Source organism: Manis javanica, chromosome 10 (genome assembly GCF_040802235.1).
Source record: "Manis javanica isolate MJ-LG chromosome 10, MJ_LKY, whole genome shotgun sequence".
NCBI lineage: Eukaryota > Metazoa > Chordata > Mammalia > Pholidota > Manidae > Manis > Manis javanica.
The window spans coordinates 28162632-28178257 of NC_133165.1; the positions used below are offsets into that span (position 1 = coordinate 28162632).

The 15626-nt window shown below is 44.8% G+C and overlaps 1 protein-coding gene across 11 annotated transcripts in view; it reads left to right on the plus strand.

Moving 5' to 3' along the window:
• Positions 1–15626, plus strand: part of SDK1 (sidekick cell adhesion molecule 1) — a 1045458-nt gene that overhangs the window by 939662 nt on the left and 90170 nt on the right. For all 11 annotated transcript variants that reach the window (XR_012122096.1, XR_012122097.1, XR_012122095.1 and 8 more), the window contains 3 exons: positions 6849–6964; positions 8368–8557; positions 10604–10702. Coding sequence is in view for 7 of the 11 variants with exons in the window: in XM_037008170.2 (XP_036864065.1) it covers positions 6849–6964; positions 8368–8557; positions 10604–10702 (405 nt within the window). In the remaining 4 variants the exon portion in view is untranslated. The remainder of the gene's footprint in view (positions 1–6848; positions 6965–8367; positions 8558–10603; positions 10703–15626) is intronic.

Here is a 15626-nt window from a genome sequence, read left to right on the forward strand (position 1 = left end):
TCATTCCCTGGCTCCCACCTGTGATACCCAGCAAGTCTGGGCCTGCGTTGCCAGTATCAGGACGCACATGTGATTACTTGGGATGGATTGACCTTGATTTTGGTCCACTCTCAGTGGACCACTCTCAGACTCCAAGGGCAAAGGCTGTTGGGCAGGTTCATGACTTGATTTCTTCCTAATCTTCTCTGGAGTGGGTGCAGGGCAGCAGAAGGATGAACTCAGAGCAGCACAGCGAAGGAAAGCTGCTGTCAGAGGGGGGAAGGAGGAGCACAAGGAGCAGGAGAACGACCAGGAGGAGGAGGATCAGGAGGACCAGGAGGAGGAGGAGGAGGAAGATCAGGAGGATCAGGAGGACCAGGAGGATCAGGAGGAGGAGGAGGAGGAAGATCAGGAGGATCAGGAGGAGAAGGAGGATCAGGAGGATCAGGAGGATCAGGAGGAGGAGGAGGAGGAAGATCAGGAGGATCAGGAGGAGAAGGAGGATCAGGAGGATCAGGAGGACCAGGAGGAGGAGGAAGATCAGGAGGATCAGGAGGACCAGGAGGAGAAGGAGGATCAGGAGGATCAGGAGGACCAGGAGGAGAAGGAGGATCAGGAGGATCAGGAGGAGGAGGAGGAGGAAGATCAGGAGGAGGAGGAGCAGGAGGAGGAGGAGCAGGAGGAGGAGGAGCAGGAGGAGGAGGAGGACCAGGAGGAGCAGGAAGAGGAGGAGCAGGAACAGCAGGAGGAGGAGGAAGAGGAGCAGGAGGAGGTGGACCAGGAGGAGGAGGAGGAGGACCAAGAGGAGCAGGAGGAGGAGGAGCAGGAACAGCAGGAGGAGGACCAGGAGGAGCAGGAGGAGGAGGAGCAGGAACAGCAGGAGGAGGACCAGGAGGAGCAGGAGGTGAGGAGGTGAGGAGCCCCCTGGGACTGCACGGGCCCCGGGCCCCATCGCCTGTGTTTGAAGAGGGCTTTGCCAGAGTGGCCAGGGCTGCATCAGACAGTTCTCCTGCCTTCAGGCTGGTGATTTTATTCTGTTGGAAATAAAAGATGCAGACACACGATGCCCAGCTTGGGGCTGTGTGAGCATGTGGATTTTTAAAAAGCTCTATTATCTTCAGTACCTGAATCTCTATGACAAAGGGCACTTGAAAAATTCTAAGGGACCATTCTCACTTCAGTAATAAGTAGACAAAAACAAAAAACGTATGTTGTAACTAGAAAAATATGATGAACTATAATATTTTGAACTTTAAAAGTTATTGATGTTCTCATAAGGAAAACAGGAAAATCCCCACAGTTCAAGGCATGAAGGGGACTGAGGACTGGAGCAGCAGGTGCTAAGCTGGTGCTGAGGCCCCCTGGTGGGGGAGGTTGGTGCAGGGTGGGGGGCGGGGGGAGCGGAGCCAAGGGTCAGGGAGGCTGGATCCCTCCTGGTAGTTTTAGGACTTGGGATTTGATGTCCATTCAGTATCAGGAGATTCAGTCTTGAGTCTGTTGTTAGGAGTTAGCATGGAGCACACTGCATAAAGGCAGGGCCTTTGGAGGCTGGACACTTTTTGAAAGGGGAGATTAAAACTATCTGCCCCCCAAACATATATGGTCAATTAATATACAATAAAGGAGCCATGGACATACAATGGGGAAATGACAGCCTCTTCAACAGTTGGTGCTGGCAAAACTGGGCAGCTACATGTAAGAGAATGAAACTGGATCATTGTCTAACCCCATACACAAAAGTTTATTCGAAATGGATCAAAGACCTGAATGTAAGTCATGAAACCATAAAACTCTTAGAAAAAAACATAGGCAAAAATCTCTTGGACATAAACATGAGCGACTTCTTCATGAACATATCTCCCCAGGCAAGGGAAACAAAAGCAAAAATGAACAAGTGCGACTCTATCAAGCTGAAAAGCTTCTGTACAGCAAAGGACACCATCAATAGAACAAAAAGGTATCCTACACTATGGGAGAATATATTCATAAATGACAGATCTGACAAAGGGTTGACATCCAAAATATATAAAGAGGTCACCCACCCCAACAAACGAAAAGCAAATAATCCAATTAAAAAATGGGTAGAGTAGCTGAACAGACAGTTCTCCAAAAAAGAAGTTCAGATGGCCAACAGACACATGAAAAGATGCTCCACAGTGCTAGTCATCAGATAAATGCAAATTAAAACCACAGTGAGATATCACCTCACACCAGTAAGGATTGCCACCATCCAAAAGAAAAACAACAACAAATGTCGGTGAGGTTCTGGAGAAAGGGGAACCCTCCTATGCTGCTGGTGGGAATGCAAATTAGTTGAACCATTCTGGAACTCAAATGCTCAAAATAGAAATATCATTTGACCCAGGAATTCCGCTTCTAGGAATTTACCCTAAGAATACAGCAGCCCAATTTGAAAAAGACAGATGCACCCCTATGTTTATCGCAGCACTATTTACAATAGCCAAGAAATGGAAGCAACCTAAGTGTCCATCAGTAGGTGAATGGATAAAGAAGATGTGGTACATATACACAATGGAATATTATTCAGCCTTAAGAAGAAAACAAATCCTACCATTTGCAGCAACATGGATGGAGCTAGAGGGTATTATGCTCAGTGAAATAAGCCAGGCAGAGAACAACAAGTACCAAATGATTTCACCCATATGTGGAGTATAAGAACAAAGAAAAACTGAAGGAACAAAACAGCAGCAGAATCACAGAACCCAAGAATGACTAACAGTTACCAAAGGAAAGGGACTGGGGAAGATGGGTGGGAAGGGAGGGATAAGGGTGGGGAAAAAAGGGGGGGCATTACGATTAACATGTATACAGTTGGGGGCGGGCACAGGGAGGGCTGTGCAACACAGAGAAGACAAGTAGTGATTCTACAGAATCTTACCAATCTGATGGACAGTGACCGTAATGGGGTTTGTGGGGGGGACTTGGTGAAGGGGAGAGCCTAGTAAACATAATGTTCTTCATGTAATTGTAGATTAATGATAAAATAAAATAAAATAAAGTAAAACTATCTGCCCAGGAAGTGTGTTGGTATCTACCTGTCCACCTGGACTCTGAATGGGGACATAAACAGTGACTCTGTGTCCTGTCTGTGCCTCACTCAGATTTGCGGTCTGAATTTAGACTATGTGAATGGTCCAGAAGCTCCCAGAAGAGAAAGTGACGTAGCACTTGGTTCCTGACACCATGAGCACAAACAACAAAAGAAAAGTAGACAAACTGAACTTCATCAAAATAGAAATTTTGATTCAAAATACCGTAAAGTAAAACAGAAAATACCATATAAAGTAAAACAGAAAATCCCCTGAACAGTAGAAAATACTTGCAAATCACATATCTGATAAAGAACTGGCATACATGATATATGTGGAAAAACTCCTCCAAGTCCACCTTACCAGGAGACCCAGGTAAGCCCTGAACAAAGCACCTGAACAGACATTCGTCCAAAAAAGACAGGTCATCAGCCAAATAGGCATGTAAAAGGACTCTCATCACTAACCAGGGAAAAGAAAGTTCAACCACAGTGAGATGCCCCCTCATGCCCCTAAGTTGGCTAAAATAAAAACATTTAAAAAGATGGACAATAACAAGTGTTGGTGAGGACATAGAGAAATTGGAGCCCTCAGTCATGGCCAGTGAACACACAACAGTGTGGCCACACGGGGAAGGTGAGACGTGCAGGCACATCGGGCCTATGGCAAACTGAGTAACCAGGCTGTTGATCGTCATTTCCAAATATGGGGGTTCCGACTTGAGACATTTTTAATGCCAAGAGTGTTTCCCAAGGACCTGTTGTGGGCTGACCCTGCTCTTGGGTGGGTTCTGGTCCCTTACAGCCACGGCACTCCTGGGCACCCCTGCAGCATCACTGGCCCTGCAGGGCTTCAGGCCCTCTGCCTCAGGCTGCACTTCCAGGACCTCTTGCTGCAGGAAGCCCCTTGCCTCTAACCCGCAATCCCCTCCCAGGTGCAGCAGTGTCACTGCGCTGCCTTCCTGTTCATGCAGATGCTGGCCTCACACCCGCCCCAGGCGGCATATTGGTGCTGAAATGGATGCCACAGGCAGGCCTCCCAAGAGCCATTGCTAGACATGTGGACTTTGATATTTTGAACCACATTTAAATGAAGTCCCCAAGTTTGAAGTGCAATCTAACTAGTTTCATGACATCTTGTGGTACATTATGTTATACTTTAAGGATAAATGAGGCCTTAAAAAATCAAGAGACCACTAGAGGCCTAGCAGTGAGCTCAACAGTGAGAAATCCCATAGAAGGGAGAACAAATGCAGAGGGACAAGGGAAGAGTTTGAAGTGGCATCGTTTAGGCTGAAAAGGGGATTTCCAGAACGGTTCCAAACTCAAGATGTCAGGTTGGGAAAGGAGTTGAATCTACCTCGAAATAGCTAATGTGTGACATTTCTTCTTTTCAAATCTTAAAAACAGAAATACTTTGTAACTAAATGGCAGATTTTGTCCTGATGGGTTTTGAATCAGCTGAAGTTTTAATCCAGGTCATAACCACTGAACACTGCCTGCCTCCTTGTTAGGAACCCAGCTGCATCCTAGGCACCGGGTCTGAGGTGCTGCGATTACCAAGCTGCCCTCATTCTCCTGGGACACAGACGGCCCTCTGGGAAATGAATGCACATATTACCACATCTGGAAAATCAGCTATTATTTGTAGATCAGTAGTGAGAACTGGGCACTTAGAGTTTCAAAGACTGACCCAGGGGAAACAGTTAAGGATTTGACAGGAGACCAATTGTGTTACCATGACAATGGCCCCACTTTTTCAGACAAGGACAATTTTTAGAACATAGCACTAATATCTAATATCTTGAGCCTACAGTATATGTGGTGTTATCTTAATCTGCATAAGGTTGGAAAATAAAGTCAGATAAATTGCTGGTTTACCTTTTCTTTAAATGATAGTGATTCATTTAATTCACAGTTCATTCAAGGTAGCAGTTTAATTCACTTTTTTAATAGCATAAGCCTATGAGTAAGCAATTCCTAGTAACTGCCATGGTGGGATGTAAGATGCCCAGTGAGCCCCTGACGGGCATAGAGAACATGGACGGAGCCACCTGGGAAGCCACGGGTACACAGGGTGTGTGGGTGGCAAGCATGCTTCCCTTCAGAGAGCTGAGCAAACTTGGAATTATAACTATCCCTCCCTGTGACATTTACCTGCTCCAATAAATTCGTGTTATTTGTTGAGTGACTGAATGACCCAATGAAAGCTCTCAGCTGATGCATTTGGGAAGAAAGCAAATCTGCAGGTACGGGCTGACCGCACTCTCTCTCTCCAAAAATATAAGGAGGTTCCCTGTGCTTTTATTCTACCTGCACAAACCAGTTGATTCTGCCTTTGGGCACAGTGACTGATCTGCAGTGGCAGCCAGGCTAATGTGTTCTCAAGATGGTCCCACCCTCAGAGGCGAGGGAGCAAAGCCGGGAGCTGCCCTTCCTGGGCTGGCAGCCGAGGTCATTGGCCTCCATGACTTCCCTCTCTGGGGATGAGAGGGGTCAGAGGCAGGTGGCGCACCCAGGCTCAGCATCCCCAGCAGCTTGTCCTGTCAGACTGGACTTGCTGCTGGGCCTGCCTTTGGCTTCCGTCCACAGAAACCACAGGCTGTAGCAGTCACCTGGCCACACTTGCCAAATGACACACCAGCACTTCTTCCCAGGTTTTGGTGAATTCTGGTGTTTTTTTCTCAACGGCTGTGTTGTTTCCTGTGGCTGCCATAACCAGGTACCCCAAATTGGGTAGCTTATGACCGACCACAGGATGTGATTGTCTCGCAGTCTGGAGGCCAAACGTCCAAGACCGAGGTGTCAGCAGGGCTACGCTCCCTCTGAAGGCACCAGGGAGTCTGTTCCAGCCTCTGGAACATGGCAGCCCTCCCGTGGCACTAGCCCTGCATGCATGTCTCTTCCAGTGACCTTCATTTTAGAAGGACTCAGTCATAGGGGATTAGGGCCACCGACTCCAGTGTGACTTCATCTGAGCAAGCTCCAACTGCAGCACCCCTGGTTCCAAATAAGGCCACATTCTGACGTTCTGGGGGTTCAGACTCCAACATATGAATTTAGGGGCCACACAGTTCAACCCATAACAAAGACCAAGTCACTTGGTGTAGAAAATCTAGGAATCGGATGTTGGAGACAGCGTCATTGTGCAAACCCGGGTTACCTTCTATAGCAGACTAACAGCTACCTTCACCATCGCTTCCCTGAGAGGAGGAGGCACTTACCTGTGGGTGGGTGGTTGGATGGATGGATGGGAGGGTCAGTGATCGAATGGGTCTGTTTGTAGAGGTAGAGAAGGCCCCCAGGGGTGACCTACCTCACCAGGTTATTGGGGGCATTAAGTGCCATTCTGCATCTGAAGTCCCTAGCACATGGGTGTGCACTTAGCACTTAGTAACTCTTCCCTCCCCGCTCCAAGTAGCTCATAAAATCATCTCCTCTCTCCAGCCCCACCTGCCCCCTCACAAAACACCACACTTACAGAAGTCAGTGAGCTGGTGTCTGAAAGTGAGGACTTCCCATTTGAGGTAGAAGTCTGTAGTTCCCAAAAGTTAATATAAAAACAGCCTAGCATATTTTCTTGCTTGGAAGACGCAGGTAAAATTGAGCTCCTAAATACCCAGGATTTATGGGCTTTGTTGCCAATATTAAGGAGATTTACATTTCTGTTATACCCCTGCAGATTTAATCTGATCACTACAAAATGCTCAGAATACAGTGCTATTTCAAGGACAACTTGATTATTTGGGTAAAAATTGGACCTTTATTTGTAGAAGCCTTTAGACTTTTGCTGCCAATCTATTTAACTCACTCTTTGCAGTTCCTTCTGCTGCCCCTGAAAACGTGTCAGCTGAGGCCGTCAGTTCCACCCAGATCTTACTGACATGGGCTTCAGTACCCGAACAGGACCAGAATGGGCTCATATTGGGCTACAAGGTATGTATCAAGGTGACCTTCTTTTTTTAATGCTGTGAAGGGGCCACCACGTGTCATCCCCCAAACCAAGGGGCTCCCAATTCCTTACAGATCCACAGCACCAGCCCATTTCATGATTTCCACATCAGCTGTCTCAGCTAAGCTCTCTTACAGTTTGGGCACGAGGCCCTGGCATAACCACAGGCCAAAACAGACACAAATAGCCTCCGACCACCTCAACAGCAAGCCTCCAGGCCCTCACTTGTAAAACAGGAGCTCCCTCACAGGGTTGGCACAAGAATGAAATAGGGCATTTTATAAAGTGCCAAGTAAGCGTTGCACATGTGTGAGTGTCTGCACGCGTGTCGTCACCAACTGGCTGGCCCTTGGAATGGTGTCAACGGGGAGGGGATGCCTTCCGGCTCCTCCTCTGTGAGCCGTTTCTGGGCTCATCTTAGTGCACTTACCCAGACCCCTAAAAGCTCCTTCTGATTTTGCTCAGAGCGGATTTCCCAAATGTGTTCAGCATACTGCCCCACCCCACTCCCCACCCCAGCAGCAGAGCAGATCCCCATGGCTCGGGCCAGCAAGGCCATGCTTGTCTGGCACAGCTGCACCGATCTTGAGCTTCCCTCCACAGTGACGTCCATGGTGTGACTCCAGAGTCTGTTCTCCACCTGTCCTCACATCCCCCACCTGGAGCTTTCTGACTGCTCCCTTCTGGCCCATTAGTCATGGCGACCCCAGTGAGTAGGTCCAGTGACCCAAACCCCACACAACATAACTGGGTTCTGGAGAAAAAAGCTTGCTGAGCTGTTTTCAAAATCCCCCTGAAGATATCCATCTTTTATGGCCTCTGAGTCTCTAATCTCAGGGACCAGATCAGGGAGGGTGAACTTCAAGTGAGGAAATGGGGGTAGAGCATCACAGCAGGGCCATGTCTGCACAGGCAGCAATAAATAGCGGGGGCTGGGGCCTGGGCTCTGGGAGGGCAGCAGCCCTTCTGAGGCAGGAGCCAATTTCCCAGTAAGCTGGGAACCCAAGTGGCTTCTGGCTTCTTTAGAAAACATGGATGTCTCTGTGTTCCTAGCCATACCCTCGTTTCTGAGGCTGTGGCTGGCATGGCTGACTGGGCTGCCATTGGGTGCCCCAGATCTTGCAAATGATGGCTGGGCAGCCAGCTTGCACAGCTGTGGGCTGGGTTATATGGCAGCTAACCTTCTGGTCGGGAGCACAAATGTGTGACCATCTTTCCCGCAAATGCCAGCCTAGAAATCAGGTCCATCAGCCTTCACAGCTGTGCACAGGGAAGAAACACAGGCAGCTGGTCCCTGCCTCATGGATGTGAGCCCATGTGTGCCCTGGGGCCCCTTCCTAGCATACTGCATCCTCATGACCACCATGCTGGGGGCTTGATGCTTCAGATTCTGTTCCGGGCCAAAGATCTGGACCCTGAGCCCGGGAGCCACATGGTGCGAGGGAACCACACGCAGTCCGTGCTCCTGGCGGGCCTTCGGAAGTACGTGCTGTACGAACTCCAGGTGCTGGCGTTTACCCGCATTGGGAACGGGGTCCCCAGCATGCCCCTCATCCTCGAGAGGACCAAAGATGACGGTACGTGTGTGGCAGGCAACTTTGCTGGTCTCCCAGGTTTCCTTTAACAATCCAATTGTCATGTGTAACTTAATTTTCAAACTACTTTTTATTTTCTTTCTTCAGCTGAGGAACACAAAACAGAGTTGTTTTTCTGTCCCTGTTTATATGGCCAATCTCAGCCTGGAGTGAATTTTTACAGCCTAATTATGAACTTACACAGCATTTCAATTGTAACTCTGCAATGGGCAGTGCAATAAAGGCCAGGTGGGCTGGGGCCACAGCACATGGGGCTGCGTCTCGGTGGCGTCTGCACACATCCAGTCAGAAACCCCACTCCTGACCCATGTACCTGGGCCTTCTGGCTGCCCCACCGTTTTCTCAGTAAGAGATAGTGAGAAGTTCCAGGTAGCATGGGGGTCTTTGTCAGCCTCCCAGGGCACCCAACCCCGTGTTTCCAGGCCCAGATAACAAGTGCATATTGACAGCTTTGTTTTTACAGAAGTCTAAATCATCAGTAAATGTGTTTTGCCACTTCGCAGGTGTCAGACACTTACAGGTTGGCTCCTTTACATTTTAATTATTAAACAGACTGTAACATATATTCAGAGAGAAATATTCAAGTAGGAAATAGTGATCTCCCCTGCAAAAACCCCCCTCAGGGGTTAGAGGTGTCTGACAGAAGTAAGCACCTGTAGGTTCTCCTAAGCATCTGACTGAGGTAGTTAAATGAGTCCCACACGCACATTCGCCACTCAGTTGAGCTATTTTCTCCAGTTCGCTCAGAGGCAGCGCCAGGCAGGGCTCACCTGGAGCCCCACAGCTGTTCTGTGATCCTCACCTGAATGCAGGTTCAGGGTTGCTGGGGACCTGAGAGGGGACATATGACCTGAAGGTCCTCTCTTTGCAAAATAACATGAAGCTGTAGGGTGTCCTGGCTCCAGGAATGAAAAGTAAAAGAGGCATTTTAGAAACTGCTCCTCCAACCTCAGCCAATTATGATTGTTTCTTTCTACAGTATAGGCTGGCAATGAGCTTTCTTCATCCCTCAGAGTCCAAATATAAACATGATTTTCCTCCCCCGCTTCAGCGGGATCCAAACAGCCCGCCACGGGAAGACCACCACGTAAAACTGATGTCAGAGTCTGCGTGTCTGTGAGCAGCTCCTGGTGTGTGAGCCTATGGCCTCCTTCTTGAATTTATATTACCCAAACCCAGGACTCAAATACATATTTAAAATGTAAAATACTGTTCTCAGCTTAATTAAGAGGCAGAACTCAACGGCCAGGATGGCTGTAACACACATCATATTACTTGTGTATGGAATGCTCCTTGCCTGCCTCCTCTCGCCTGGGAACCAGTCAGTTACTAAGTTCCAACAAGATCTGATCTTGGCCCCATGCTCGCTTATCTGCGTCAGTAAACATTCTTCACGAGGCTGTGGCTTTTTATTCAATGGTGTCATGATATGTGCTTTTTTAATCAGTGCATCGTAATAAGAATCACTACATCTATTTGTGCACATCAACTCTTTATTTTCTAGGACAGTGCAGGCAAGGGTTAGTGTTCAAAACAGAAAACTCACCGGTTATAAACGTGTTGTTTTACCAGTAATCTTTAGCTCCTTTCAGAGTTGGGAGGGACATTGAGCCATTTTATTATCTAACACCTGCTTTATGGATGTGAAGCCCAGGAGAGAGATCAGCCCAGATTAGTGAAATCTTCCCTTTCAACTTGGCACACATTCAGTGAGGCCATGGAGCAATTGGTCTGCCAGCCTCATGCAGATGACACCCCCAGGACTCCCAGGACGCTTATGAGCACTGTTTCAAAACCTAGAAAGCAGATGAGCTGGATTCAAAATGAGGTGTTTCCTCAAAATCACTTGGGACCACAAAGAGCCAGTTAGATTCTGAAAGCATCGCCCAGAACCTAGAGTGTTTTGCCCATGAATAGTGTCTGCCATGGGTGTAACTGCCCAGCTAGCCCATCAAATGCTATGTAACCTCACCAGGCACCCAGATGGTGTGTACCAGTGCCTACTTCATGGTTCTGTTTTCCTTTCAGTCCCAGGCCCACCAGTGAGGCTTGTGTTCCCCGAAGTGAGACTCACCTCTGTGAGGATCGTGTGGCAGCCTCCTGAGGAGCCCAACGGCATTATCCTGGGTAAGGGAGCAGCCATGGTTAAAGAGATCATGGCTTGTGAGAAATAACGATTAGATTGACTTCACCTATGTTTATTGCATGTCTATGAGGTTAAAAAAATCAATTCTCTCTACAGCAGCCTGGAACTTTCTGGACCATGAGATTGTAGACCCACTACTGGTCTGTGGGCCATGTGCTAAGGTTTCAAGACATTTGCGTTTTGTTATCACAGAATTTCTTCCATTTGTTAGCCGTTAACAGTGATACTATCTGTAATTGATCTTCCCTTCAGCTCTGAAAAACCAGGCTGTTTTGATGTGAATCTGGAAAACAACAGGCTAGTTTTTCATAGAAGACAGAGACCTGTGCTTTGCACCCAGGTTCCTGGAGGCAGAATCTCTGTCCTGCTGCCAGGCCTTTACCTAATCCTTTTTTTTTTAATTGAAATAGTTTATTCATTTATGTTTAATTGGATTATTGGTACATTTAGGTTTATCTCTATCTTATGTTTATGCTACCTGCTTTACATTCCTTTTCTCATCTTTCTTACCTTCTTTTGGATTATTAATATTTTTTTATCATTTCAGTTTTCCCTCCTTAACTTGCTAACTGCCATTCTTCTGCCATCCTTTTAGTAGCTGACCTAGCAGTCACAACATGAATCTCATCTTATTCCAGTCTGAAACAAGTTATTACTTCCAGTGCTTCTCCAACACTACTAGAAGCTTAAAACACTTTAACTCCATTTACCTCATCATCTTTTATAGTAGTGGTTGTCATGCAACACTACATGTATTTTTATTCTACATATATTTTGAAATCATAAGAAGTTACTATAGTTGTCTTCTACTGTACATTTTCAATTAATATTCTTTATATTTGCCCGCATACTTATATTTTCTATTGGTCTTTGTTTTTCCCTGCAATTTTGTGTTCCTCTCTGAGATCATATTCCCTCTGCCTGAAGAAATCCCCTTAATATTGCTTTAAATGAAGTTTGTAACAAATTTCTTGGGTTCTATTTGTCTGAAAATGTCTTTATATCACATTTATCTTTGAAGGATTTTTTTTTTTTGCTAAGTTTTAAATTCTAGGTTAGTAGTATTTTTTTTTGGTATCATTAATCTACAATTACATGAGGAACATTATGTTTACTAGACTCCCCCCTTCACCAAGTCCCACCCACAAAACCCAGTAGTCCCTGTCTATCAGCATAGTAAGATGCTGTAAAATCAGTACTTGTCTTCTCTGCATTGCACAGCCCTCCCTGTGCCCCCCCCAACAGTATACATGTTAATCATAAGGTCCCTTTCTTCTTCTCCCCCCCTTCTCCCTCCCTTCCCACCCATCTTCCCCAGTCCCTTTCCCTTTGGTAACTGTTAGTCCATTCTTGGGTTCTGTGGTTCTGCTGCTGTTTAGTTCCATCAGTTTTTCTTTGTTCTTATACTCCACATATCAGTGAAATCATTTGGTACTTGTCGTTCTCTGCCTGGCTTATTTCACTGAGCATAATACCCTCTAGCTCCATCCATGTTGCTGCAAATGGTAGGATTTGTTTTCTTCTAATGGCTGAATAATATTCCATTGTGTATATGTACCACATCTTCTTTATCAATTCATCTACTGATGGACACTTAGGTTGCTTCCATTTCTTGGCTATTGTAAATAGTGCTGCGATAAACATAGGGGTGCATCTGTCTTTTTCAAATTGGGCTGCTGCATTCTTAGGGTAAATTCCTAGAAGTGGGATTCCTGGGTCAACTGGTATTTCTATTTTGAGCTTTTTGAGGAACCTCCATGCTGCTTTCCACAATGGTTGAACTAATTTACATTCCCACCAGCAGGGTAGGAGGCTTCCCCTTTCTCCACAACCCGCCAACATTTGTTGTTGTTTACCTTTCGGATGGTGGCAATCCTTGCTGGTGTCAAGTGATATCTCACTGTGGTTTTAATTTGCATTTCTCTGATGGCAAGCGATGTGGAGCATCTTTTCATGTGTCTGTTGGTTGTCTGAATTTCTTCTTTGGAGAAGTGTCTGTTCAGCTACTCTACCCATTTTTTAATTGGATTATTTGCTTTTTGTTTGTTGGGGTGGGTGACCTCTTTATATATTTTGGATGTCAACCCTTTGTCAGATCTGTCATTTATGAATATATTCTCCCATGGTGTAGGATACCTTTTTGTTCAATTGATGGTGTCCTTTGCTGTACAGAAGCTTTTCAGCTTGATAGAGTCGCACTTGTTCATTTTTGCTTTTGTTTCCCTTGCCCGGGGAGATATGTTCATGAAGAAGTCACTCATGTTTATGTCCAAGAAATTTTTGCCTATGTTTTTTTCTAAGAGTTTTATGGTTTCATGGCTTACATTCAGGTCTTTGATCCATTTCGAATTTACTTTTGTGTATGGGGTTAGACAATGATCCAGTTTCATTCTCTTACATGTAGCTGTCCAGTTTTGCCAATACCAGCTGTTGAAGAGGCTGTCATTTCCCCATTGTATGTCCATGGCTCCTTTATTGTATATTAATTGACCATATATGTTTGGGTTAATGTCTGGAGACTCTATTCTCTTCCACTGGTCTGTGGCTCTGTTCTTGTGCCAGTACCAAATTGTCTTGATTACTGTGGCTTTGTAGTAGAGCTTGAAGTTGGGGAGCAAGATCCCTCCCACTTTATTCTTCCTTCTTAGGATTGCTTTGACTATTCAGGGTCTTTTGTGGTTCCATATGAATTTTAGAACTATTTGTTCCAGTTCATTGAAGAATGCTGTTGGTAGTTTGATAGGGATTGCATTAAATCTGTAGATTGCTTTGGGAAGGATGGCCATTTTGAAAATATTAATTCTTCCTAGCCAAGAGCATGGGATGAGTTTTCATTTGTTAGTGTCCTCTTTAATTTCTCCTAAGAATGTCTTGTAGTTTCCAGGGTATAGGTCTTTCACTTCCTTGGTTAGGTTTATTCCTACGTTGTTTTTTTTTTGATGCAATTGTGAATGGAATTGTTTTCCTGGTTTCTCTTTCTATTAGTTCATTGTTAGTGTATAGGAAACCCCCAGATTTCTGTGTATTAATTTTGTATCCTGCAACTTTGCTGTATTCCAATATCAGTTCTAGTAGTTTTGGAGTGGAGTCTTTAGGGTTTTTTATGTATAATATCATGTCATCTGCAAATAGTGACAGTTTAACTTCTCTTTACTGATCTGGATTCCTTGTATTTCTTTGTTTTGCCTAATTGCCATGGCTAGGACCTCCAGTACTATGTTGAATAACAGTGGGGAGAGTGGGCATCCCTGTCTGGTTCCCGATCTCAGAGGAAATGCTTTCAGCTTCTCGCTGTTCAGTATAATGCTGGCTGTGGGTTTATCATATATGGCCTTTATTCTGTTGAGGTACTTGCCCTCTATTCCCATTTTGTTGAGAGTTTTATCATGAATGGATGTTGAATTTTGTTGAATGCTTTTTCAGCATCTATGGAGATGATCATGTGGTTTTTGTCCTTCTTTTTGTTGATGTGGTGGATGATGTTGATGGATTTTCGAATGTTGTACCATCCTTGCATCCCTGAGATGAATCCCACTTGATCATGGTGTATGATCCTCTTGATGTACTTTTGAATTCGGTTTGCTAATATTTTGTTGAGTATTTTTGCATCTATGTTCATCAGGGATATTGGTCTGTAATTTTCTTTTTTGGAGGGGTCTTTGCCTGGTTTTGGTATTAGGGTGATGCTGGCTTCATAGAATGAGTTTGGGAGTATTCCCTCCTCTTCTATTTCTTGGAAAACTTTAAGGAGAATGGGTATTATGTCTTCTATGTATGTCTGATAAAACTCCATGGTAAATCCATCTGGCCTGGGAGTTTTGCTCTTGGGTAGTTTTTTGATTACCAATTCAATTTCTTTGCTGGTAATTGGTCTATCTAAATTTTCTGTTTCTTCCTTGGTCAGTCTTGAAAGGTTGTATTTTTCCATGAAGTTGTCCATTTCTTCTAGGTTTTCCAGCTTGTTAGCATATAATTTTTTGTAGTACTTTCTAATAATTCTTTGTATTTCTGTGGGGTCCGTCATGATTTTTCCTTTCTCATTTCTGAATCTGTTGATCTATGTAGATTCTCTTTTCCTTTTTATAAGTCTGGCTATGGGCTTATCTATTTTCTTTATTTTCTCAAAGAACCAGTTCTTGGTTTCATTGATTTTTTTCTATTGTTTTATTCTTCTCAATTTTATTTATTTCTTCTCGGATCTTTATTATGTCCCTCCTTCTGCTGACTTTAGGCCTCATTTGTTCTTCTTTTTCCAATTTTGATAATTGTGTCTTTAGACTATTCATTTGGGATTGTTCTTCCTTCTCTAAATATGCCTGGATTGCTATACTTTCATCTTAAGACTGCTTTTGCAGCGTCCCACAGAAGTTGGGGCTTTGTGTTGTTGTTGTTGTTGTCATTTGTTTCCATATATTGTTTGCTCTCTATTTTGATTTGGTCATTGATCCATTGATTATTTAGGAGCATGTTGTTAAGATTCCATGTGTTTATGAGCCTTTTTGCTTTCTTTGTACAATTTATTTCTAGTTTCATACCTTTGTGGTGTGAGAAGTTGGTTAGTAGAATTTCAGTCTTTTTGAATTTACTGAGGCTCTTTTTGTGGCCTAGTATGTGGTCTATTCTGGAGAATGTTCCATGTGCACTTAAGAAGAATGTGTTTCCTGTTGCTTTTGGATGTAGAGTTCTATAGATGTCTATTAGGTCCATCTGTTCTAGTGTGTTGTTCAGTGCCTGTGTCCTTATTTATTTTCTGTCTGGTGGATCTGTCCTTTGGAGTGAGTGGTGTGTTGAAATCTCCTAAAATAAATGCATTGCATTCTATTTCCTCCTTTAGTTTTGTTAGTATTTGTTTCACATATGTTGGTGCTCCTGTATTGGGTGCATATATGTTTATAATGTTTATAT